Source organism: Pelodiscus sinensis, chromosome 11 (genome assembly GCF_049634645.1).
Source record: "Pelodiscus sinensis isolate JC-2024 chromosome 11, ASM4963464v1, whole genome shotgun sequence".
In the NCBI taxonomy this organism is placed as follows: Eukaryota; Metazoa; Chordata; order Testudines; family Trionychidae; genus Pelodiscus; species Pelodiscus sinensis.
The window spans coordinates 32,703,071-32,728,465 of record NC_134721.1 but is presented as its reverse complement, the minus strand read 5'-3'; the positions used below and the strand labels follow the sequence as shown (position 1 = coordinate 32,728,465).

At 57.2% G+C, this 25,395-nt stretch overlaps 2 protein-coding genes across 15 annotated transcripts in view; one reads left to right on the top strand and one right to left on the bottom strand.

The window, feature by feature from the left end:
• The window catches only part of PC (pyruvate carboxylase), a 238,139-nt gene that overhangs the window by 202,020 nt on the left and 10,724 nt on the right, over positions 1-25,395 (top strand). The gene's annotated exons all lie outside the window — the stretch shown is intronic.
• Positions 12,245-23,809, bottom strand: LRFN4 (leucine rich repeat and fibronectin type III domain containing 4). Its single transcript, XM_075939028.1, has 3 exons — positions 22,558-23,809; positions 17,035-18,433; positions 12,245-13,801 (listed from the first exon to the last, which is right to left on the bottom strand). Exons 1-3 carry the CDS (start codon positions 22,679-22,681, stop codon positions 13,087-13,089), a joined length of 2,238 nt encoding a protein of 745 aa, XP_075795143.1. The 5' UTR covers positions 22,682-23,809; the 3' UTR covers positions 12,245-13,086.

The following is a 25,395-nucleotide window of genomic DNA, read 5'->3' as shown; positions in this document are numbered from 1 at the left end:
ACTCCAGTGACACAGATTTCCCAGGCTCTGGCAGGTGCCCAGATGGCACCTGGGGTCAATAGCCTGGCCCAGCTCCCATGGCTTCCTGGCGAAAGGGAGCAGGGAAAGACAGAAGAGTGTCAGCTGGAACATGCGCTGCGTGCCAGCCTCTGCCATTGAGCTAGACAGTGAGAAAGGCAGGAGAGTGGGTGCAGGGAGCCAGGCATGGCTGGCAGCTTTGCTGGGCTGTGAGCATGGGGACCCGGCTGCAGCAAGTTTCTTTTTGCCTCTCAGAACCCTTAATGCCATTCATCCTGCTCCTTAAAGCAGGACGGGAGCAAGCAGCCCTGGGTAATTGGGGGGCAGGGTTTGCTAGTGGAGATGGGGCTGAGCTGGACTATAACAAACCCAGCTTCTCTTCCTTGCTCTGGGAGGGGAGTGGGTTCAACCAGGAGGCTGGGAGCAGGATTTCCGGGTTCTCTTCCCAGCTCTGGGAGAGGATTGTCACCTAGTAGTTGGTGGGTGAGTCTTTATTTAGCTATGCAGGGCCTCAGTTTCCCAGTCTTTACACTGGGGGTAATACCTGCCTCCCAGGGGCATTGTGGCAATAAGGACAGTGTGGTTATGCGGTGCCCAGATACTGTAGTGATGGGGCTGGTAAGGACAATGGATAGGTTTATCAGGGTAGATCAGCTGATTGATTCAGGTAGGAGGAGAAACGGGCACTCAGAGAGAAAGAAACTTGCCCTAAGTCAGTGGGAGAGCCAAGAATAGCTCCAGGCACCCTGCATCTCAGAGTGCTGCTCTGTTGACTCACTCACACTGCCTGCTTTAAAAGCAGGATCAAGGACCAGGACACCCACCCAGTCCCCCTGCCATAGGCACCATGCTGCTAAAGAACACAGATACACACGCTCCTTCCTAGTGAGATCACACGCCTGCTAGAGACCCCCCCTACAGCTCCATAACTCACCCTTCTCCTCTCGCTGGCAGCCTGACAGCTCGTGCCGTTTGTATTGTTTGTTCAGTCCGCGCGCTGGCGCATCCCCCGATCTGTCTTCGTCATGGCATGGTTGGCTGGCACCATCTGTCCTGTTAGCACTAAATTACCCCTCCTCGTATACCAATCTGTTTGAGTTCGGGACTGTCCCGTCCCATGCGCCCAGTGATTTATCACTGTCTCACTTGGCTGGCAATTCACAATCTGCCTGTGTGCAATGACTGCTTTGCCCCAGTGGACACCTGGGATGGCACCAGCAACCTGACCCATCCCTAGAACAGCAAGGGGAGACAGAATCCTCTCTCTGCCCGTTAAAGCCCATGCCTAGTTTTCGTGTATCTCTTGAGCACTTCTGGCATAGAAATGTTCACCATCCTAATTGTCCTCCGTCAGGGAGCAAGAATCAGGCTTGGGAGTGGAGTGAGTGAAAGGTCGTGTGGTGTAGTGGGAAGCAGCACTCCAGGGTTCCATTCCTGGCACTGCCTGACCTATGAAACCTTGGGTAATTCCCTTCCCTGCTCTGTGCCTCATTTCCCCTCCTGAACTGGGCGTAGCTCTTCAGGACAAGGATTGTCTCTCACTTTGTGTCTGTGCAGCACCTGGCACAGAGAGGGTCCCAAGCACTTGGCACAGAGAGGGTGTGTACAGCACTTGGCAGAATGCTCATTGCAGATGACCACAGACACACAGTCCTTGCCCCCCTGTGGTCATAAATTGCACAAAGGCACTTTTCCCATCAGCTGACGACTATGGTAGCACCAAGAGGCTTCCGCTGAGATCAAGACCCCCATGCTGCACAGACAGTGAGTGACAGTCCCTGCCCCCAAGAAAGTATACTCTAGAGAGACAAGGGACGGGAAGAGAAACAGAGACAAGAGGTCAGCAGCAGAGCCAAGACGAACTCAGGTCTCTTGCTCAATGCCTTGCATAGCACCTGTTGAGATTTCAGGCTGGAATTTGATGGGGCAGTCAGCAGGTGGTGCTGTTGCACATTGTCTCACAAAAGTTCCCAGGGTGCCAGCAGGGTTCAGTCTTAGAATAAATGGCACATTGTTGTTAGTTGGATGGTGGTGTTTCTTCTCCTGGGGAGTTGTTGCAAGCAGCTGGAGAGTTTGTGGTGTGCCTGATTCCCCTTAATGAGAGTCATTCGATCCCTGGGACTCTGACACTGGGCAAAAATGTCTGCGAGAAAGGATTGTGTATGCCATGTGCAACCACTTCTGTCCAAGAACTGCTGTATATAGCCTAAATAAACTAGCAACACTAACCGCATTCTCCTAGACTCCACTGATTGCTCCTTTGATGGGAAGCTGACCTACAGACCCTCTAAATCTGCTACCACTGGGCCCCGGGGGTGAGAGATGATCGATGGTATTTCTCTACATTTTGATGGAAGCAAATCACAGATTCACAGCCCCGTTATGTCAGGCACTTCACAGATTTAAGTCCACTCCTGCCTGTTATGGCAGAGCCACATGCCGGTCTGCAAGCTCAGAAGAGCCCCCTGCTTTACCTGCTGCTAATCAGATGACCATGGAAAGCAAGACGTAAAACTGGGACAGGAAGCAGCTCAGGGAAACGTTTACTTAGAGGGGTTTGATGGTGGGAAACAGGACTGAGACCCACATGGGATTGATTTTTAGTCACTATGTCTCTGTGCCATCTGGTCCCCTGACCTGGGTCTGGATAGGAAAGAGCACCCCCTAGAGCGGAGAGGCCACATCTCCCGTTCCCTGTGTCCTGAGCCAGCCAGTCCCTCTGCCCTGGGGTTGGAGCAGAGCCAATGCCCCCTAGAAGGGCAGGGTCCTGGATCCCATTCCCTGCCCCTGTGACGCAGCCCCACTTAACCTCACCCTCTGCCTCTATTTCTGCCTGTCTCCCCCTCTCCCTCAAAGCCAAGGAGCGCTGTGAAGCCATAAGGGGATCTGAGCTATCGAATCTGACAGCTACTGTCAGACTGCGTCCAACCTGCAGTCACTTCCCCTCTAGATCTACAGTCCCTGGAACTCATGGCCTGCGGAGGGGATCCAGTGCCTTCTACCCCATGTGCAGCTGTGTATCACAGCCTCAGGGTGGTGGCGCATCGTGTGACCAATAGTGACATGGGAGATTCCCCTCGCACGTCAGCTTGAGCTGGGATTGCCCTGGGCAGGGAGTTGATTGTGATCCCGGTGCACCATTTGTATTCCGGAAGTGCCAAGAAGCCCCACACATGGACCAGGGGCCCCCAGGCACCGTACAGACACAGAAGAGAAAGGCAGCCCCTGCACAGCATCGGTCAGCCTCACCGCTAATGTCTCTGTAGGCATCACTGCACAGGAGAGCTGGAAGGAGGACAGTGAGGTTGCTTCGCCGGTCTCTATGGGAATCTCTTCTTTGTGTGGAGGGCAGCCTGGACAAGCACACAAAGGGGCTTGATTGTAAGTGCACCAAGTGGGGGATGGAGGCTGGCACCATGGGCCAGTTGGCGGTGGGAGCTGGCCAGGAAGGGCAGACGAGTGGGTTCTCTTTGGGGTGCTGGAGAAGGGGGGCATGCTGAGAGCAATGGGTTGGGAGGAGGATCCTTGCAGCAGCCTGCTGCATGGATGAGAGCAGGGCATGTTGTAGGCAGCAGGAATGTTGTAGTAACCAAGATGAGGTTCCTTCCCATCCTCCACTCAGGAAGCAGCTTCTTTCCCTGATGTAGAGAGGACCCCGGGGCCTCGCACAACTTGGAAAACCTTGCAGAACCTTGCAGTTAGGAAGATCCCAGCAGCATGGAGCTTTAGTAAATGCCTGAGGCATCGGGTCTTAACATCACATCACTCTGAGTCCCGGCACTGTTGGGATTGTATCTGCTTGTCCTGGGGCACGTAGCATCAGCATGCTCCTTACATGATTATTCCTCTAAAGGCCCTGACCAAGGCTGGGCTCCTTTGGGCTCCTATTCTGCGAGATACTCTACAGATACACAGGGAGAGATCGTCCCTCACCAAAGAGCTCAGTCTGAAATAGACACTAGGTGGGAAGGGGAACTTGCGGGACAAAGCCAGAAAGTGATTTTCCTGAGGTCAGTGGCAGAGCTGAGACTAGAACCCAGGTGACCTCACTCACAAGCCAATGCTTTGCCTACTAGGCCATGCTCCCTCTGTAATATGGAACTTTCCAGGTGCAGTAATTCTAGATTATATTTTTCTAAGTGCAGCCAGGGCTGATCTTGGTGGATTATGGTGCTTCCTTCCGCCTCTTTATTCTGCAGTGATCACTAAGGTGTTTCCTTTCTCCCAGGGAGCAAATGGGAGAGAGATAAATATTCCCCAGGCTGGGGGAGTGAGGAGATTGTAGAGAGTGGGCAGTTTGGCCTCAGATGTTATCAGCCAGGTCTGGGTGTTAATAATTCTCCCTGATACATCCTGAGCTGGGCAGCACAGCAGAGGGGGAAGGCAAATTGGTTGGGTACTTCAGGGTGAATGGCCAGTAAAGTTCTACACAGCTGGGAATTAGCCTTGCAGGGAGGATTGATTACAAAGGCAGCAGGGTTTGGGCAGACCAGTAGGAGGCGCTCTCTTGTCCCAGCTAGTGCTTCCCACTACCCTAGTTTGGTACCAGGGGGCGCTGCACTGCAGGGAGCAGAGTAGGGGCTCAGGAGAGGGTGTTCTCTGCTTGCAGTGGATGCTGACTTTGATGCCCCAGAATGAGGCGAGGGGGCGCTGTGCAGTTGTGGTTACTAATAATGCTTTAGCCAATGGTGGGCGCCCTGTGACCCGCGGGCCACGTGCGGTTCATTAAGGGAAGCTGCTAGTGAACAGCAAACCATGGCCTGTGGGAGCTGCGGGTGACCGTACCTGCAGACACAGGATAAACAACATGTCTGGCAGCCTGCCAGTGGCTTACCAGGATGAACTGCATTCAGCCTGCAGGCCACAGGTTGCCCACCACTGCTTTAAGGTTTTTCACAGCATTTGGGCTGTAAACCTACCTGGGTGTCCAGGCCAAATTCCCACTTGGAAGAGCCCACTGTGCCTCCCTAAATCCCCAGTGCATTTTCAACTGGTCAAGGCCTTTTCCTTGACCAAGTTATTGTGCAGGGTAACGAGTGTCACAATAAAACCCCACCACAGAGGCAGCCGCATCTCAGCACCAAGCAAGGGATCCCTGTATAAACAACCTCAGTGCCCCACCCCAGAGGCAGCTGCATCTCAGCTCTGGGTGGGAGATTCTTGGGTGAGCAGCTTCTGTGCCCAGCCTGGGTTTTATGGCCAGCTCTGGGAGGGAAGTGTGGTCTAGTGGCTAGCGGGGCAGGAATTCTGAGAGGGATGTGGGGTTTGATATTTTGAGCTGGAAGGGGCTGGGACTGGAGCCAGGAATTCTGGATTATAGTTAGAGTAAAAGGGGCTAGAACTCAGGATCTCTGTTCTTGGTTTAGGGAGGGTAAAGGAGCCCATTAGTTACAGCAGGCCAGGGAGAGGTCTGTGAGCAAGGACTCTTGGGGTGTGTCCCCTGCTCTAGGGGGAAAGTGGTGTGTAGTGATTAGTGCAGAGGGCTGGGAGTCAGGCCACCCGGGGTCTGTCCTCAGCTGTGGGAGGGAAGTGGTATGTATGGGTTAGTGTTCACATTGTCCCAGCTGTCTAAGCGCTGTAGGCAAATTTCCTCCCCCTTTCAGTATCTGTCCCTTATCCCTGACAAGCCACCTCCAGCCCTTTCAGACCCACACTGGGAGTGAATGAAATCCAACCCTCCGTGACCCCCAACAGCAGCCTTTCCCCTGGGGGACAGTGAGGGGAGCCAAACTGTCCATGCACTCAGACTGGCTTGGGCAGCAGAATTAATTAAAACCCAGCCTTTCCAAACACCACCTCATTAAACCGTGCCATGGGAGGAGGGGTTAGCAAGGGTGCTTCATTAGAGTGGGCTAATTGGGCCTGGAGGGACAGCTAGCAGAGGCACTGCAGAGCTCCTGCTGGAGAAGGGGTTAGGGCTGGTGCCCCAGCTCCAAAGGTTTCTGGAATCAGCTCTTGGCACGGACAATTTAGGGTTCCCAGCCCCATCATCTCAGGGGTGAATTGAGGCTCCATGTTGGTCTTTGGGTTGAGAGTTGGTATAAGCAAAAGTCACTGAGTGACATAGCTGGGGGTGATTTGCACAGCTGAGAAGTCCTAGAAGTCAAGCTATCTGGAAGATCAGAATCTTTGAATCCTCTAGACACCACTCCTTTCTTAGAGCTGAGATAGACCCCATGAGTCCTGGCTTCCTGCCCCTCCCCCCCTTCTAACCACTAGACAGCACTCTCCTCTCAGAGTCACAGTCCTTCTGGCCTTGAAATCAGAGACTCAAACTGGAGGGGCATTGTGGGTAGAGGAGAGGGAGCTGGAATTCAGGACTCCTGGATTCTAGCCTAGCTCAGAGAGAGGTGTGGGGCTAGTGCTTAGAGACAGTGGGGTGTTTGGCACTGGGAGTCAAAACTTGTGTGTTCTATTCCCCACATGTGGCCTGGGGATGATCTTGGTCAAGTCCATCCCAGCTGTGTGCCTCAGTTTCCCCTGCATGTTAGTGCTCAGAGCACAGACTGCTGCCACTGATGGGACCCACCAGTGAGGCTGAGAGGCTGGTGAGGGAGCAGCAGTGCCCCTGAGACAGCAGTGCTCTGGCTAGCTTTCCCTGGGCTCTGCTTGGCAGGACAAAATGAGAGAGTGCCCCCTGCAGGCCTCCCCACTGGGGTTGGAGAGGAAGAACTGATCCCATCCCCCACTCCTCCCATTCTGGGGCCAGTGGAGTGCGACAGCAGGAGCCTGTTGCAGGGAATTGTAACTGTCCATCACCAGCCACATGGGGAAAATGGAGGCACCGCGGAGAACTCAAGAGTCCAGGCTCCAGCTCCCCCTGTTCTAGACCCTGCTCCCAATTTCCCCCTCCCTGAGGAGGCTGGCTGTGCATTTTGAGGACAGAAGCTCAGGTGAGGACCTGTGCAGTGTCTTGAGAGCTGAGGTTATTTTTAACTGTGGGTGGAGCCCTAGGCTCGACTAGCCAGGGGCTGCGTGTCAGGATTCAGGGACACTGGCAGAGCAGTGGAGGCGCCTTGGGAGGGATAGCTGGGGGTTGCAGGCCGGGATGAAGGAGCATAGACGGATTGGCAGGGGAAGGGGACAGGGCTTGAGTGGCAGGGGCTGTGGGTTGGGATTGAAGGGCCTGTCGTTTGTTTGGGCCTGGCACAGTTCTCCTCATGTGACCCTAGCACAATTCACTCCAGATGCTGCCGCACGCAGCTGCGCCTCCTCTGCATTTATCCACGGCCCACGGGGCTCCAAGACCCTGTTCCTGCTGCTGCTCTGTGCTCACCACCAAGCCAGTGTGTACACGTAGCAGAACACCGCCCTGGGGGGTCACAGCGCTGGGATAACTGGGGCTGCAGGTCAAGAGTGAGGGGCATGGGTAGACTGAGGAAGGAGCCCCGGCTGGTAGCAGGAGGCTGCCAGGTGGGAAGGAGGGGCACTGGCAGAGCAGGGGTGTGGGAGCCCAGGGCTGGGACAGCACATCAAGCCCATACTACAAACTAACATGGGTTCAAATGCAACTGCCCAGGAGCCTGCCCAGCTGGGTGTGGGAGTTGCTTAGAATCCTCCTCTAGCTGTCACCCCCGCAAGCTAATCAAAGGGTGGGAAGGGAAACAGAGCAACTTGCCCAGGGTCACCACATCTGGGCACTGAACTCATCACCCCTGCTTGCCAGGAGTCGAACCCAGTGTCCTGACTCCTAACACCCCAACCCTTCCCCTTCACCATTACGTCTCTATCCCCCTTCCCCTCCCATAGCCAGGAACACAACCCAAGCATCCTGACATGACCCCCTCTCCCCACTGCTCTAACCACTAGATGGCCCTCCCTGAGCCAAGACCCCCCCAGCCACTGCTGCTCCCAGCATTCCCTCTTCCCAGCCATGCATGGCCCCTTCTCTGCTGTTCCCACAAGCGGGGGCATCCCGACAGCTTCAATATGCAGAGCCCAAGTCACCTGTGCACCACCCCTATCCCCAGAGCCTTCCAGCCAGCAGGGACTATACACCCCGAGCACTCCCAGCCACCCTGACTCCATGGATTTGGATGTGACTGGCATATTCTACCGACCAGGCCTTGTCCCTGCGCCACTGTCAGGAGACATTATTGATCCATGCTGCAGCCTGTTAGTGGCTCTCCAGGGAGGGAGGACGACACGCAGCTTTCAGTAGCGAGATCCATTGGCATCCGGTTTATCCCTGCAGGACTGGGAAGGGAGAGAGGCTGCTTTGTAAGGACACTGAGCATTTGGCGACTCCTGATTCTGCTGAGCCCTGTGCTCTGCCTCACACTATTCAGTGACTTTACTGGGGATCTGGAGGTCAGTTTTAAACTGCAGATGACCTGGTTGGTGGGTAGCACAACCCTGCAGTAAATAACACTGAGGTCAAGGGCAGCCCTCCAAGGCTACTGGGCCCTTTGGAATAGCATGTGTTTTAATGCCATCAAAGGCAAGGTCCCGCATGAGTGGGACACAGGCCATGCCTATAGAAGAGGGACTGGATCCTGGAGAGCAGTGTTGCAGGACAGGATTCAAGCATCAGAGAAGATGAGCAGTTGATTGACCCTGAGCTCCCCGTATGACCATAAGCTCAGCTGGCAGAGGACTAGGGAGTAGGAGCAGGGAGAGGAATTTACCTCTGCATGTGGCACTGGGGAGACCCGCCCTGGGATGGTGCTGCCACTTCTGGGCACATATGTTAGAAAAGGCGTTGAACAATTGGCGAGGGCGCAGAAATGAGCCACAAAGGTAATTTGAAGGCTGGAAAAATCTTGACTCAGAGCTGAGACTGGCAGAGCCTCCTAGCACAGACACAGCCTCTATGGACAGATGGAACATGGCCTCCCTGGCGTACGTTTCTCCCTTGACCTCACTGTGGCTGCTCTGGGGAGTGTCAGCACCGCTCTGGGTCGGCGACTGGGGTGTGGTTTTCCCACCCTTGGCCAACATGTCTAACGGGCTTGAACTTTGAAGGTTGGTCTACACTTATCTCTGTTTAGGATCTGGTAAAGAAGCTTGAGAGGTCATGTTGAAACACTTAGCACTCTTTAATCCCATGGGCAGAGGCAAAACAAGAACCAGTGGCTAAAGGATATAGCCAGACACCTTCCACTGAGGAATACATGCCCCAAGGTTTTACAGTTCAGGTGAAGAGCCATTGGAACAAACTCCCAGGAAGGGGTGCCTTCAAGTGGAAGATGCTTTCATCAAACTCAGGTTCTGGGACTCGATGTGCAGGGAGAACTGGGTGCTAATTTCTGGCCTTACAGTTGGTGAATCTCTGTCTGTGATGCGCTGGATGCAGATTCCAAGGAAGAGATTGTGTAGCTGGGCACGCAGCAGGGGTGGAGAAAGGGTTGAAATGAACAATGGGGAAACTGAGGCTGGGGAGCATCTCCACCTTGAGACCTGTCCCCGTGGGAAAACAACCTGAGAGGCTGTCTGATTAAATGGCAGGATTTGAAACACCTTGAAATCTCCACACAAGGTCTGCTGCCCCTGAAAATTGCCCTGCAGGTTAGGAGGGGTGGGATAGAGCCTGGAATACAAATGGGGAGGGCTATCTGCTCACAGAGTTTCCAATTTACAATCCCCCTTCCCTCCCAATGATGTGCTTTTCAACTTCACTGGCTTATTTTGCCCAGAACTAGGATGTAACATAGAACCTGGTAGCTACATTAAACCCAGCTTCCTGGACAGACCTAGAAATCAGCTAGCCTACCAAATCAGGAAGTTGCCCCTAACCAGTTACATAATCATAATGGCAAATTGATTGTGATTGTTGATTGCTGGCTGAGTGGTTTCAACTGCCAGTTTTCCCTCTCCAGAAGGGTCAGTGTTGCTAATCAGCATTCTTTTAGTCCTTTTAAATTTATTTTATGTATTTATATATTGAATTATTAGGCCAGACATACACTAATAACTAGGGAACTTTCTCCCACTAGAAGCTAAGAAGCCCAGAATGTAAACAGAACCTGGATGTATTTTTAATAATGTCACCTGAGAATTTTTTTGGCATATCTGGGGCTAGCAAATGATGGTGGCAGCATTACTACTGGACCTGGTCTTTCTGGAGACCTGAGTTCTAGTCCTGATCTTTCTGTGCCTTGGTTTCCCCACCTGTGTAATGTAAATAAGGATTCTGGGCTCCTTTGTTAAGTGCTTGGCAATCTAGGACTTGTTATTCTTATGATACTAGTAGCTGAAGGCCAGGCCATCATACTGGTTTGGTAGCTAGGTCAAGTAATTCACCAACTGTGCAGTCTTCCTCCTCCAAGCTGTGAAACTGTTGCATGCAAATTAGCTGTTGAGCGAGGGTGGTGATTGGTTGCATTACCTCTGCTATCACAGTGTTCCACTCTTGATGTGGCATGGATACATGCCTTCCTGTGGCTGTTACTCCCCACAGGAGACATTTGTTGTGTCAGAACAGCTGAGAACTTAAAACCTGGGCGGTAGCAGGCTGCAAAGCCCTATGATGGTTGAACCTGGTGATATTCAGAATCCAGAAGAGCTTTCACACTTTCCTCCATCCCTTCACACTGACTCCACAGACTGTCTAGGCTGTGAGTGACACGCAGACAATCCTGCAGTCATTGTACAGGAACACACTTTGTTGAGCTCGGCTAGAGGGAATGGCAATCTTTTGTGTCTGGGACAAAGACAGTCGGGCGCCTGCACTGCAGCGGGTGCTCCCTCACTGGAGTCTTTGTATCGGACATCTCAAAGCTGTGCTGGAGCTTGCCAGCAGATCCAGGCTGTGGTCACACAGATCAGACAAGATGGGCAAAGGGCACTCCTGGGCCCTGCAGGGGATACCCACTGGCTCTTTGGGAATCTGCCCACTAGCTTCAGGCTGGGATATGCCCACCCTTAATGCCCCAAACCCGCTGCTCTGGGCATCTGCATTCCTGAGCCTCCTCAAATGTGTCCCCTACCCCTGGGGCTTTGCAGTCTTACCCCCTCCCTCCTTCCTGGGGCCTGGCCGAGCTCACACAGGCCAAGGCCACACAACTGGGTTTCATTTAGGACCCCACCCCAGCTGGGGACTACCAGCACCACACCAGTCAGTCATCCCCAAACACAGCCCTCTATGTATATGCGCCACCCTTCTACCTCCCTGCCCCCCAGCCTTCCATCCCCCTCCCCCCTTTCAACACTCCACTCTCAGACACCCCCACCCTTCTGTCTCTCTATGCCCATACCTCCCCCACTCTGATTCCTTTACTCCCTCCCTGACCAGCAGTCTCATCCCCAGCTCCCCTTCCATTCTGCTTCCTGCTCCCAATTTCTTCCTCAGCCAGACTCCACCCCCTGGCAGAGCCAGTTTAATATGGTCCCCCTCCATATCTTCCCTTGTGCACCAAAGAGCACCCAGGAGAGCCAATGCAATGGCCTGGCACACTAGGTACAGGGTGCCCTGAGTGTGGAGGGGGTTTCTGAGTGCAGGGATCCCCCATCCCTGGCAGCCCTCCCATGCTGGGCACTGGCACTGGTGCTAAAGGCCCAGCCCCCAGTGGCCCGTGATTGTGGTAGGATCACCACTCCCAGGTATTGCAGTTGAGGAGAAGAGGTGACCCAGGTGTGACCAGCACCTGCCAGAGTCTGCCAAGAGCCTGAGCCCATTGCTCCTAGAGTGGGAGCTGCCCCACCCCTAAGCACAACAGCCTGAGTTTGCACAGTGTCTGAGCCAGTAGCTCGGGGGGGGGGGGAGGGGGCACGTCATGAGTGCGCCAAGGGAGGGGGGGAGTCAGTGATCACTCCAGGGGCTGCAGCTCCCAGGAGCTCTTTCACTTTCAAGGCTGCAGGCTCTTGAATGTGCCTGCTGCTGTTGCCGTGGCAATTCTTGTTGTTTAGAAATGTCAAGGTCTGGAGCTGCAGCTCTCAGTCCTGCTCCCCACAGCCTCCCTCCCCCCCACACAATCGCGTGCCCTTGCCAGGCTCCCAGTGTGGGTTGGTGACCCACAACCTCACACCACACGCGCACACTCCGGGCAGCTCTGTCCCCTCGGGGCCATGGGCTCAGGCTCCGAGCCTTCTGAGAAAGCAGCACATCAGTTACAAGTAGCGCCAGGCAGAGCTGCTGCAGCAGGCTGCTAATTCAGGGATCCCCCACCTGGTGCAAGGACGCAGCAGCCTCTGGAGGGGGCAGAGGGGCTGTTAATACAGGGATCCAGCGCTCACAACCCATCCCTGCTGCTCTCCTTCTATTACCAGAGCTCCAGTCCTCACAGACTCAGGTTTGTTTATTTATTTAGGCAAATGAGTTTAAAAACCAAACATAAAATACTCGGTTCTGATTCCCCATCCAGCCTCCGACCCAGGACCAGCTCCCCTTCCGGGTGCACCTTCTGCAGTCACGTTATCGTTCCCCTTTGGGCCCTCTCTCTAATCCAGGGCCCATCTCCTAGCCAGACCCTTCCCCAGCAGGGCCCATCCAGGTCGCTCTCCAATCCAGGGCCTATTCCCTCTAAAGGAGCCCCCTCCTTTTCTGGTCTCTATCAATCCCCATCCAGGCCCACCCGCTCTGTGATCTGGTACTGCCTGCCTGTCCTGGCCCCGCTTCTCTGATCTGGTTCCAGTTCCTCCCAGCCCTCCTGTTCCAATCTGTGCGTCTCACCCCATGTGCATCAAGATGAGGGGGCAGCACGAAGAGCTGGGGGTTCCAGGCATTCCCCGCCTTGGGTGCAGAGTCAAACCACATCCGATGGCAGAATCCAAACCCTCCCCCAACCATGTGGGATTGTGTCTCTGGCCAACTGGACACTCTCCCTGGAGAAAATTCAGTGTTGGGGGGTGCTGCTGTGCCAGCCAAGGCCTGGTGGGGTCAGACCTGGGGTCACTGTGTTGGCTCAAGAGTGGCTGGGTTAGATCAGGGGTTGCCACGTTGGCTGGCATGTCACCGTCTCAGAGAGGTGGTTACTGGAATGGCTTGAGTGTCACCACGTCCAGTCGGCTGTCACTACATCCAGCGGAGTGTCACCACGTCAGCTTTGAGGCCATCTTCCCCCTCCTCAGCTGTCCCCTCCCCGGCATTAAGCCAGCTGCTCCAGTGCGATGCACTCCCACCCTCCTGGGTCATACCACGCTCTCCTCCAGCTCATCTGCACTGGCCAAAGCCCCATCCCTCTTGTCCTCCCCCTCAGCTGTGCAGTTGGCCAGCATCCCGTGCACTGACTGGCTGCGCTTGGTCCACATGATGCTCAGCCGCTTGGCATAACCATAGCAGGCGCTGGCGGAAATCTCCCCCATGTCCAATGAGCAGCTCCGCTTGGCCTTGGAGGTCCCCAGCTCCGGCAGGTCCCCCGGGCACGCCACCACCCCCTCTGCCGTCCTGCGCTCCAGTGCCTCCTGCCGGGCGGGCTTGCCCCTCGCCCTCCGGCGCTGCACCTTCGGCCCCCGCTCCCGCTGGGGGCCCCGCTGTGGCAGCATCCCATTGAGCACCCCCGGCTGCCCGCCGTTGGTCTGGGAGTACATGTTGGAGACTTTGGGCATGCCGGAATGGGCACTGCCACAGAACTTATACTTCACCATCATGACCACAGTGAAAACCAGCAGGGTCACCACAATAATGCCCCCCACAATGACCGTCAGGGTGCCCCCCAGGAAGTGGGCGTGGAGCGAGTGGCAGTCAGGGTACGCCTCCTGTGTGGAGAACTGGGCACAGCCCAGCAGGTGCGTGGCAGCCAGCGAGGTGGCTGCGTCGTCGAAGATGGCCAGGACGCACAGATTGTAATCCACGCCTGCGACCAGGTGCTTCAGCACAAAGTGGCGGCTGCTGGCTGGGATGATCCTGAAAGAGAGGGATTTTTAGGGAGCCGAAAGCACACTCAGCACATCCCCGCTGACCCACTAGGCTGGGAAATCTCCCAGACGTGCCTGCAGCCAGCCCCAGATCTGCGCTTGTAGCACCCAGGACTGGAAGGCATCGTCCACTCTCTGCTATCCCAGCCAACCCAAGCCCCACATAGAATCCCAGACAGAAATGCATCCTGTTCCATCTTCAAACTAGCTGGGGTGTTTCCCCCACTGCTCCCAGAGACTGCTCAGACCCTTCCTCCTCTGCCAGGCACAAGCCTTCTTTTCATCTCTCGTCTCATCGATTCCCAGCCAGTTTGCTCCCATTTGTTCTTCCACCCATGCTGTCCGTCAGCTCCAGTAGCTCTTCTCCCTGGGGTTAACGCCTCTGGTGCAGCAGAGCAGTCAGATCCCCACTCAGCCTTCGCCCAGGCAGGCTACACTGCTCGGCTGTGTCCGTCTCCTCTCGTGAGACCAGCTCTCCATTCCCCAGTCAGCCTGGAGCCCTTCTCTGCACGCTGGTTCACGCCAGCACCGTGCACGGCATTCCCACCGAGGGCTTCCTACCGCCTTGGCCAGTGACATTAATGCTTCTCTGTCTCAGCTGATATCCCTCGCCTGATCCAGCCTAAAAACGTTGGTTTTCATGGAGGCGCAGTCATGCTGTGATTGGCCAACACATTTGGCTTTTTCTCCTGCCCTGTTGTTTCCAGCCAAGCCAGAGTGTCGGGGTCCTCCCCAAGCTTCTTTGACAACAGGCCTCAAGCAGCTTGTGATTTGGAGGGCGCACACTGAGACCCCTGAGAAGGGCCAGGTTTCCAAACCCAACACCCAGACTCAGGGCTGTATTTCAAGCTTCAGCTCCTAGGGCACCTAGTTCTTATCCAGCACTTTTCATTGCTGGAGCTCAAGCACTTTACAGAGGTGGACAGTAGCCTATCCCCATTTTACAGGTGGGGAAACTGAGGCCTGGGGTTAGTCATTGGCCAGGATCAGCCAGTGGCCAAGCCAAGAATACAGTACCACAGTTCTGAGTCCCAGGCCAGTGCTATAACCAACAGGCCACACTGCCTCTGGAGCCCAGAACCCACCTCGCTTTTGAAGAGGAGATGAATTCCTAAGGCATGTAGGCACTTTGGAAAAGCCTTCAGGTGCTGGGGAATCTGCCTTTTCCTGAGTCAGCTAATCCAGTCTTTAATCTTCCTCCTTGTTACCAATGTGACCTCATTTCTAGCCTCAGTTTGCCCAGCTTCAGTCATTGGATCTTGAGCTGCCTTTGCTGGCTGGATTTGAAGAGCCCTCTTGCCCTCCAAAGTCTCCTCCCACCATAGGGGTTTCCAGACCTGGATTGAGTCACTTCTACATACAAAACAGGGAAGGGCTCGCTGTCTAACTAAGCAGTGAGTGGGAAGAGGACATGGAGGCACCAAGAGGGGTGCTGTGGTAGAACCCATGAGTCCTAGCTCCCAGTCTACTGCCCTAACCATTAGACTACACTCCCCTCCCGGAGCCGGGGATAGAAACTAGGAATTCTGAAACCAGGTTCCCTACATCTGGCCCCCAGGCACTGCTGACTTTGTTTTGCCTCTGCCCCCCCCATCTCTAGCCTGAAATAATAGCCTCATCCTAAACCACTGGGATGGCATGGCCTCTTCCAGCTCCCGAGCAGTGTTCCCTGTAAGCTGACCAGTTGGGCAGCCACCCAGGAGAGATTCAAATGCCACCCAGCTGATTAGCAGAGCACCTAGTCAGCAGCATGTGTTTCTACTGGTGGTGCCCATCTGCACATGCCTCTGTGCACATCACATTTATTCCACACAAGGATGGAAAAATTAGAGGGTGCATTGCCCCAAGCCCATCGTGTGGTTTCCAAAGGACGTGGTGTTGCCACTCCAACGAGCTCCTGGTGCTGGATTAGCCACAGGGTCCAGGCAAAACCTTGTTAGTTTGCACTTCCTACAAACCTAATTTTCCAGCTCGCTGCTTCAGACACTGCTCCTTAGTCTATATATTTATAATGGGCTGGGCCGTGACCACCTCTGGGTTGAGGCATGTGGGCTGTTGGTAGAGGGGTCCCAGGCAGCTGCCTCTGGGCTGGGGCACAGCGCTCCGAGCCCAAGCAGGACATAGGGGTGCAGCGAGTGCTGCAGCACCCCCTATTTTACATTGGACTGCCTGCCAGCCCCATGCCCAGGACTTGATTCCCTGGCTTCCCAGCCACTAGCCCCGTACCTGGGCTCCAAGCCCAGGGCCCCACTCCTGGCCCTGTGCTCAGTGTCCCACCCCAAACCCCACACTCAGTGCCCTGCAGCTGGGGCCTGTGCACAGGACACTGCTTCCCGGTCCTCTTGGTCCACGATTTGGGTTGTGGCCACCAGCCCCATTCCTGGCTTTGCACCCCAGCCACTGGCCCTGCTAATGGGATCCTGCAGCCGGGGCTCCACTCCTACAGCTCCAGCCACTGGCCTATGGCCAGAGCTTCCCTTCCAGTCCTGTGCCTGCCCCAAGCTGTGGCTCTAGCCCTGGCCCCCTCACTCCGGGTTGGGTCCAGTGTTCCCTGTGAGCTATGCACTTGTGCGGCCGCTCAGGAGGAATTCCAGTGCCACCCCACTGATTAGCAGAGTGCCCACCGCTGGGTGGTTGTTTCTACTGGTGGTGCACGTAGAAAAATGTATTCCACACGCAGATGGGAAAAATCCGCGCGTGGATGGGAAAGGTTAGTGGGAATATTGTTTGGGTCCCCACTTCCCTGCTCCCAGCACCAGCTGAGGGGCGGAGGTGCATGGACAGCACCTCCACTGCTGGATGTGTTCCAGCACCGCTGTGGCAGGGTTGGCAGCTGCGCGTGTCAAGAGCAGAAAGACTGATTCCCAGCAGTGCCCTCTCTCTGCTTCCCCGAAGATTTAGAACAACCCCAGGGCTGCTCTGCCAGAAGCTGCTCACAGGCAGTGGTTCCAGCCATGCCCCCTACCCCGCACAATGCCCATAATACGGTGCATGGCCACTCCTCACATGAGAGAAAATCCCCAATGCAATGTGTTCCAGGCACACCCCTACCCTGGAGAATACCCATAATGCAATGCACTGCAGCCACACACCCCTCCTCAAGACTCCCCGTGGCTCAGTGATGTGGCTGGGACATGCCCAACTCTGGTCTCTCTTCTCAGAGCCTGGCGATGGCATCTGCCCCACCCACTCCCTCCATCTCACTGGTGCTGTGCCCCCTACCTGTAGATCAGGGTGTCATCCACGGTGCAGTTGTACTGGATCTGGTACATCCAGGCGGTGTGGGTCGACCTGTCCATGGCCCAGTGCACCAAGGCCGAGTCAGCTGTCACGTCAGACACCTCCACGCTCCTCTCACCCACCCCCAGGTCAGTGGTGTTGGCTGCTGTCTTGGTGGCAATGTCGGAGGAGCCTGGGTCATGGCGCAGCACTGTGCTGCTGCTCCCGTTGCCTCGATGGGGCAAAGGGATAATCTTGAGGTCCACTAGGGCAGTGGACTCACCTGCTGCATTGATGGCGATGCAGGTGTAGGGGCCATCATCCCGCACTGTGGTTACCAGCACATCCAAGGTGCCGTTGCGGAAGGAGATAGTCCGGGAGGAATTGGAGATGATCTTGTCATCAGGTGATACCCAGTGGATCACTGGCTCGGGGTCCCCAATGGCACGGCACTTCAGGGTGGCCCGCTGGCCCTCCAGCACCCACAGCTTGTGTGTGTGGCGGGTGATGAGGGGCGGCTCGCAGGTGAACTCCTCCTCGGGCACTGACCAGAAGTAGCGGCCGGCCACGTGGGATGGCGAGGCACAAGTCTCCATGTCGTCCTCCCGTGCCAGCCGCCGCAGCCATAGCAGCTCACAGTTGCAATGCAGGGGGTTGCCCCCAAAGCTCAGCACGATGGTGGCAGTATAGGGGGTGGGGCTGATGACGCCCATCTGGGAGCGAGCGAAGAGCGGGTCCGGGGGCAAGGTGTACAGCCGGTTGGAGGTCATGTCCAAGCGGGAGAGCTTGTAGAGCTCAGAGAACGTGCCCTCCATGATGGAGTCGATGAGGTTGTGGTCCAGGTTGAGGGTGTGCAGGTAGACCATGCCTCGGATGCCCTCCCAGGGGACACGGCGCAGGTTGTTGTAGGACAGATCCAGGTCCTCCAGAGTCAGCAGGAAATCATCGAAGGCAGCAGCCGAGATGCTCACCAGCTGGTTGTTGTTGAGGATGAGGTGCTGCAGGTTGAGCATCCCACGCAGAGCCTCCTCGCCGATCTCCATCAGCCTGTTGCCGTCCAGGTGCAGGGAGCGCAGGCTCTCCAGGTCCCCAAAGGCAAAGGGCCGAATGCTGTCGATGGTGTTGCGGGAGAGGGTCAAGTCCACCAGGCCACTCATGTTGAGGAAGTCATGGGGCTCCAGCACGCGGATGTAATTGTCGGCCAGGCGCAGCTCCACCGTGCGTCGGTCAATGTTGGCTGGGATGAAGAGCAGCCCCTTGTTGGCACACAGGGTGCTCAGTGACTCGGAGAGGTTCTGGCACACACAGTGGAAGGGGCAGGAGGCAGCCCAGGACACCAGGGTCCCTGCCATCAATAGCAGCACCAGCAGCAGGCAAGCCATGGTTGGTGGGTGGGAAGTGCCTAGAAGGGTGAGGAGAGAGGGGAACAGAGAAAGGAATGAACAGGGGGCAGCCAAAAGCAGGGGTTTGAGGCCACACCCCTAATTCCATATCCCCACCCTCCATGACATAGCCACGCCCCTGCTCTGGAGCCCCACCTCCATACCATAACCACGCCCCCTTCTTTATTGCCCCACCATCAATCCGTAGCCACGCCCCTGCACTGGAGCGCCACCTCTATTGCATAGAATTGTGGCTCCACATCAGGACAGTACTCCTGGGACATATCCCTGCCTGCTGCACCATGACCACACCAACCCATTATTCCCCCACCTCCACACCATAGCCACAGCCCATCACCATGGCTGTATCCCCTGCACCACAAACCTGCTCTGTAGCCCAACCTCTGTTCCACAGCCCAACACCCCCCTTGAGCCCATCCCTGCACCATGGCTCCTTCCCACACACCATGGCCCCTCCTGCACTGCAGGTTCACCCCACACCCTATGGCTCCCAGCTCTGCACTGGACCTCCTCACAAATGGTGACCCCACCCCAGCAGAGGGGCCTGACAGCTGCACGCAGAGGATGGGTTGCCAGCACCCCCCCCTAGTAGCTGGGGTATGTCTGCTTAGATCTGCTGGAACTGACAGGACCCCCAGAGCAGTGGGGATCAGAGGGAACACGCCCGTGAGATGCCCAGGTCCACTGCCCTGTCTTGGAGCCATCAGCACAGGCTGTCTGTAGACTCAGGCTGGCAGGGCTGGGTTAGCGAGCCCTGGGCTTTATTTTCCTACTTTGCTCCCCAACCACAAGGATGAGAAGTGGAAGCTCCAGTTCTAGCACATTCCCATGACTCACGGAGCGGGGGCATAGGACGTGCGTAGGGCCTGTGATGTTGTGGCCGATAGAACCTGGTGGGTCTGTTCTTAGCACTCAGAGGGGTGTGAGGTCTAGCGGCTTAGTGCAGGGGAGCTGGGAGTCAGGAGCATTGAGTTCTAGCCCAGACCCAGACCTGGGCGTGGAGGAGGCTCTCACTAGAAGCACTGAATTGTCACACTAAATAGATGTTTTTTCCCCATGCTGCCAGTCTCACCTTGCGCCCAGGGTTCCCCTCCTCCCCCACTGCTGGAATCCCCCCGTCATGCCCATTTTGGGCCTGTGCTCCCCACTGCTGGGAACCCTCACTGTTTCCTCCCTGCAGCATGCTCCCCACAATACCTCCCTCTTCCCCTGGCCTGTGCTCCCTGGGCCACTTGCTTTGCTCCCTCCATAATCTTGCTCCCCCCCCCCCCACACCCATTAGTGCCACAGACAGGGAACCAGCCAGGTCCCGCAGACAGGGAACCAGCCAGGTCCTGCAGACAGGGAACCAGCCAGGTCCCGCAGACAGGGAACCAGCCAGGTCCTGCAGACAGGGAACCAGCCAGGTCCCGCAGACAGGGAACCAGCCAGGTCGATAGTTCAGCCACTAAATATTTAAAGAGCTGCCTGGTTCCTGTGTCTGTCCCAGAGCCCAGAAACCTCCTCACAGGAGGCTTAGACTGGACAGGCTGCTGCATTAGCTGTCCTACCCCCGGCCAGGCAGTTGAGGGAGGAGGAGTGAAGAGAAAGGGGAGCTGAGGGGTATGAATTGGCTTTCTGGACAGAAGATTTGGCTACTACTCCTGGCTCTCCCGCCTCTGTAGACAGACTCCGCTCCCCTTCCAGCTCTGGGCATAGACCCCAGGAGGAGTCCTGACAGACAGACCATGGTGTGTAGTGGTTAGACCAGAGGGGCTGTGAGTCAGGACTCCTGGGGTCTATACCAGCTTTGGGGATGGGCAGTGGGGTAAAGCAGAGGTGATTGGGAGCCAGCACTCCATTTCCTTGGCAACACCCCTTTCTATCTAAGTTACTGATTTAACAAGTGCCAGCATTCAGGGCATACTGATAAAGCCACTGACTTGGGCACATACCTGATTGGCAGGGACAGGCAGATGAGGTGAGATCATCTTTCTCCAAGGCCCTGGTGCATGGGTGGAGAGATGTTTGGGGGGGGTGCTTGGCTAACTATGACAGATGCGGGGGCTCTAGGTACAGCTTTGTGCAAGGAGAACTATCTCAGGTCTGCCTTCGAGAGCTCTGTGTAACTCCAAATCTGGTCTCTCCCCCCAGCAAAAGTTGGGCCAATAAAAGATGTTACCTCACCTACCTTGTCTTTGAGTAAAACAGAATTAGCCATTCCCCCCCCCCTCCCATCCACTCACTTTCTGCCAACTCCACCCACACCCCTGTCCTGCATGTGCTCTAGAAACAGATCCCTCAAATAAACAAGAGTGGCGTTCCTACCACAGAGGCTAGCAAAGGAGGGGACTGGGGTTCCCTCCTGGGTTCCCTCTGAAGCTCTGGAAGGGAGTGTGGTGTAGCACTGAGAACAGGAGGCTGGGCGTCAGGACTTCGGGGTCCTCCGTTTCACTGAGCTTGAGCAATGAAAGGGACTAGTTGGTTGCTCTGTGCATTCCTAGTCAGCTTTGTTTTTGCCCATGGCCCTGGCTGGGCTGCAGGGGAAAGGGCTGGATAAACATATTCACAATCCTGTTTCCAGTGCTTTTGAAGAAAGGAAGGGAAGAGATTTCGAGCAATGTTTGTATTGGGCTTAAGGGGGGAAATCTGCAGCCAAAGAGACCTGTGAGTGTGTCTCAGGAAACGAATTATCGGTGTTAGAGCAGTGATCCCAGCCAGAGCTTGTTGGGCCTGCAGCTCCCTGAGTCAGTCTCAAAGCAGGAATGAGAATCACTTCCCCCACTTCACTAAAGGGAAACTGAGGTACAGAGAGAGACAAAGGGACAGCGGCAGAACTGGGCACAGAACTCAGATGTCCTGAATCCTAATCTGATTCTGCTCCAATGACTATCCCCAGGTCCCAGAGGAAAGTAGGTTCTAAGTGGATGAAAGCAGAGGGGGAGGGAGTCAGGACCCTTGGGTTCTATCTGGCCCTTCCAAAGGAAGGTGCCGTCGTCACCTTTGCTCTTCTGACATTACATAAGATCAGGCAGAACAGGCAAAAGCAGCTGCACCTGACCTAGGTCAGAGGACTGGAAGATGCCCTGGGAGAATATACCCATGGGAGCAGACTTCCAGATGGAATCGAGTGGGTTAGAGCAGGGTGGAGCTGGCAAGCTGCATGTGAGCCCTGGCTCTGGGAAAGAGACGAGAGTCTGGGATTAGAGCGTTGGGGCCTGGGAGCCTGCAATGGGACAGGAGTGGGGCCTAGTGGGTTTGAGCCGGGGGCAAGAAGGGAGCTGGGAAGAGATGCTCTGCCTGTGCCTGTTTATTACTGGGGGATCCTGAGAGTGTGGAGGGGCTGGAGCTCTGCTGTGTGCTCACTGCTCTGCATGTGTGCACAGGTGCACCCTTCTGAGTGCCCACTTGCCTGAGTGTGCTTGTGCTTGTGCATGTGGGTAAGCGTGGGCACAGTGGTGTGTGTGCGCACACCATGGGGAGCAGTGGGATGTGGGTCCATGTCTCCCCACACCCACTGCTCTGCACCGAACCGCCCCTCCTGCGCCAGCCTGGGAAGCAGGATGCCCCCCTGTTGCTGAGTGAAGGGAGCTGTGCCCATCTCTGCTGTGAATGGGGTGGGCTCTTTGGAAGGGTGGGGTCACTACAACCAGCTGCCCCCATCCCCAGTGGCCTGACTTGGATGAGCCTATGGCAGCAGGGTGGGGGACAGCAGGTCACTGCTGCCTCCCCCCCCCCCAAAAAAACTTCCTATCCCAAAACCAGCCCACCCACAGGCCCTGTCCTCAGCCAGGCAAAGGTCAGCAACACCACAGTTTCAGGGGAGGGGGGAGGTTAGGAGCGGATCACTATTCCTCCCCTCCCCCCCACGGTGCCACGCTGGTGTCCTTCAACCAGAGCTTTGAGAGTTAATGAGACACAGTCAGCCCCCTCCCACTCCCCCATTGCCCCAGGCCAACCCCTGTCCCTTCCAGCCCTCTGCAGCCTCTCCAGCTTCTTCCAGTGCAGCCCCAAGCCGCTCATCCCTCCGGGCCCCCACGTCCCTGAGCCACCCCCTCAGCCCCCCCATCCCCGATCCAGCCCCCCCCATCCCCGCTCCAGCACCCCCCACCCCTCCGCCATGCGCAGCGGCCGATGCTTTTACCTTGCGCTCTGTCTCTACGGGGGGCCGCGTCGCTCGTCTCCGGGCCCCCACCCGCTCCCTGGCTCATCCCCGGGGCTGCGATTTCCCCCCACGCCGCCTCCGCGCGTCCTTGCCGGCTGCTCATGCCCGGGGCCCGGGGTCGCCCCGGCCAGAGGGACCTCCCATCCCCGCCGCCCTCCTGCCCCGGGGGGCCAGCAGGCCCCGCTCTCCCACGGGAGCCCCTGTCGGCTGCGGCGCGGCGCGGCTCAACTTCTGCCGGGCTGGCGGTGGCATGAAGGGGGACACGCGTGTGCGGTTCGATCCGAGCGCCCTCCGCGGCTAGCAGCCCCCTGCAGCGCCAGCTCGGACCCCCTCCCCCATCGCCGGGCGCCTGGGTTCTCCGGCCAGCCGGCGCGATGGATGGTGTCCAAGGCGGTTCTGTGTCCGAGGGGGGCGGGCATGGGCACTCGGGGCAGCCTCTCGCCCCCCGGACGCTGGGCTCTGTCCACCGGCGGTGCAATCCGGGGTGTCCAATCCAGACAGCTCCCCGCGGGGGGTCACATGCGGCCCCCCCCGGCTCCCCGGGCGCCTGAGTTCTGGCCCCCGGCAAGGGCCGCAATCCGGGTTCAGTCCAGTCTCCGGGGGAGGGGTGGATCCTCGCGGGGGCACCCCCGGATGGCCGGTGCCGGGCTCTATCCGCCCGCGGTTGGGTGCAGTCTGTGTTGTCTCATCAAGTTATACATCCGGGCGGGGGGGGTGGCGCCCCCCAGCACTGGCCGCCGGGCGCCTGGCTCCTACCCCCGGGGGGGCTCCGTGCACAAGCTCCGCTGCCATAGCCAGGCTCCCGGACGCCTGGGTCCCAGCCGCTGTAGCATTCAGGGTGCGACCCCCTTGATGGCTCGGTCCCAGGCAGGGCGCAGCGCAGCGCAGCCTCCCCCCTGCGCCCCTTCTCGCTCCCGGGCTCTATCGCCCGCAGCGGCCGGGCTCGCCCTGGCCCGCCCCTCCCGCACCCGCGCGCCCTGCCTTGGAGCCGATTCGGGGGCGCACGAGTCCGCTGCGGGTTGGGGGGCATCAGCTGCCCCAGCCCCGCCGCTTCCTGGCGCCCAGCCCCAAAGCCCCCGCCGAGCCCCCTGCAGACAGCGCGGGGGAGGGGGAACCGCGCGCCCCCGGTCCCTGCCCGGGCGCCGGAGCTGTGCCGCGGGGTGGGGGATGGGAGAGCTGCGCGGAGCCAGCCGCCGCTTCGCTCCTGCTCCCCTCCCCCAGCGCGGCGCCGGCTCTGCCCCTTCCCGCCTGGCGGAGGGGGGGGGGTGTTGTCGTGCGCGGTCCCTTTGAGGGAGAGGGGATCGGCAACTGCGGGGGTGTCTGGTAGCTAAGGGGGAAGGGGCGAGGCTGGGGGATGGGCATTGTCATTTCCCAGCAGGATGGGGGGGGAGACGACTCAGCAGGTGGGGAAAAGGGGACTGGGCGCTGGTGGGATGGGGCAGATGGGGGTGAGCAGGCTGGTGCCTGACCCCATAGGAGAGTGGAGGCTGGTGCATATATCAGAGTGGGGGGTTGTTAGCTGGGCTTGGGAGTAGAGATGATGGTGCATGGTTCCTTTTTGCCAGGAGGGGGGAAGAAAGGGCTGGTGCCTGGACCCAGCTGTAGGTAAGAAGTGGGATCTAAGGGTTAGAGCAGGCACAACAGGAAACAGAGTCACACTGCCAGTCCCCAAATAGCACCCAGGAGTCCAGGCTCCCAACCCCTCCTATACTAACTACTAGACCCCACTCCTCTCTAGGAGCTGCCAATGGACTCCTGATTCCTAGCTGTGCTTCACTGTAATCACTAGACCGTACTGCCCCTCCCAATACCCTGTAATGCCCAGCTGTTTGCAGCTGCCTCAATCCAGAGCTGGGATTTCCCCACAAAGTTTGTAGCTTCCTGACTCCTGTCACAATTCACATGGCTAAGACCAGAGTTTTTGAGCTGCAGCTTCACAAACCAGGGATCACTGTCGTGCCCTGGGGACCCAAATGCCCAGCAGTGCTGTGCTATGGACAGACTTTACCACTGCCCCCGCAGACCTCGGGGCTCGGAGTCAGGGGGCTAAGGGTCAGAAGTGAAGGGCAGTAGCAGAGCTGGTGGGGGGAGCCCAGAGTAGGAGTGTGGGGCATCAGCAGGGCTGTGCAGGGGAAGGTGCTCTCTGCCAGCACCTCCACGGTGAGCACTGGCCTGTGCCAACTGGGGCTCTGAGTCTTTCCCCTCCTGCCAGATGCTGAACAGGATGTTCACTTAGGCAAATAGGAGCAAGAGGCCTGGGTGTGAAGGAGGTTTAATGGAGGGTGGGGGCAATGAAGAGGGGCTTCTGTTTAGGAGTTTTAGGATTAAATTAGATGATACGGTGGGGGGAGGGAAACACCCCACTGCCCCATTCTGAGCAGAGCTGCAATTGCTCAGACTCACAGGCATGGATCGAGCAGTAGTGATTCAGCATTAGGAGTCCCAAGTTCTCGTCCCAACTCTGGGAGGGGGGACTAGAACTAGAAGAGACTGGGAGGCTGGGAGCTAGGATGCCTGGGTTCCCTTCCATCCCAGCTCTGGGAGGGGAGAGCGCTCCTGAGTTGCGGGAGGAGGGCTGGGCATCAGTACCCACCAGGGAAGAGCTCTGAGTGCCAGGGCTGAGTGGACATTTCCTCAGCACTCTGGGGGAGCTAACGGAAAGGGGCTAGCCCTGGCTCAGGAAAGGGAGTGGGAAGCAGGGGCTGAAAATCCAGGTCTGGGGGTTCTGTCCCCTGCCCTAGGAGGGAAATGGGATCTCGAGCAGAGGGCCTGTGAGTTTGTGCTCCTGGGTTCTATGTCTAGTGCTGCCACTGACTG

Bases quoted from the DNA above. Each gene is read 5' to 3' on its own strand.
- LRFN4 (XM_075939028.1), bottom strand. From the start codon at position 22,681: ATGAGCAGCCGGCAAGGACGCGCGGAGGCGGCGTGGGGGGAAATCGCA. The intron at 18,434-22,557 runs GTAAAAGCATCG...TCACCCTTCTAG, and splicing joins CCGTAGAGACAGAGCGCAAG to GCACTTCCCACCCACCAACC. The intron at 13,802-17,034 runs GTAGGGGGCACA...CCTCTCTTTCAG, and splicing joins GATGACACCCTGATCTACAG to GATCATCCCAGCCAGCAGCC.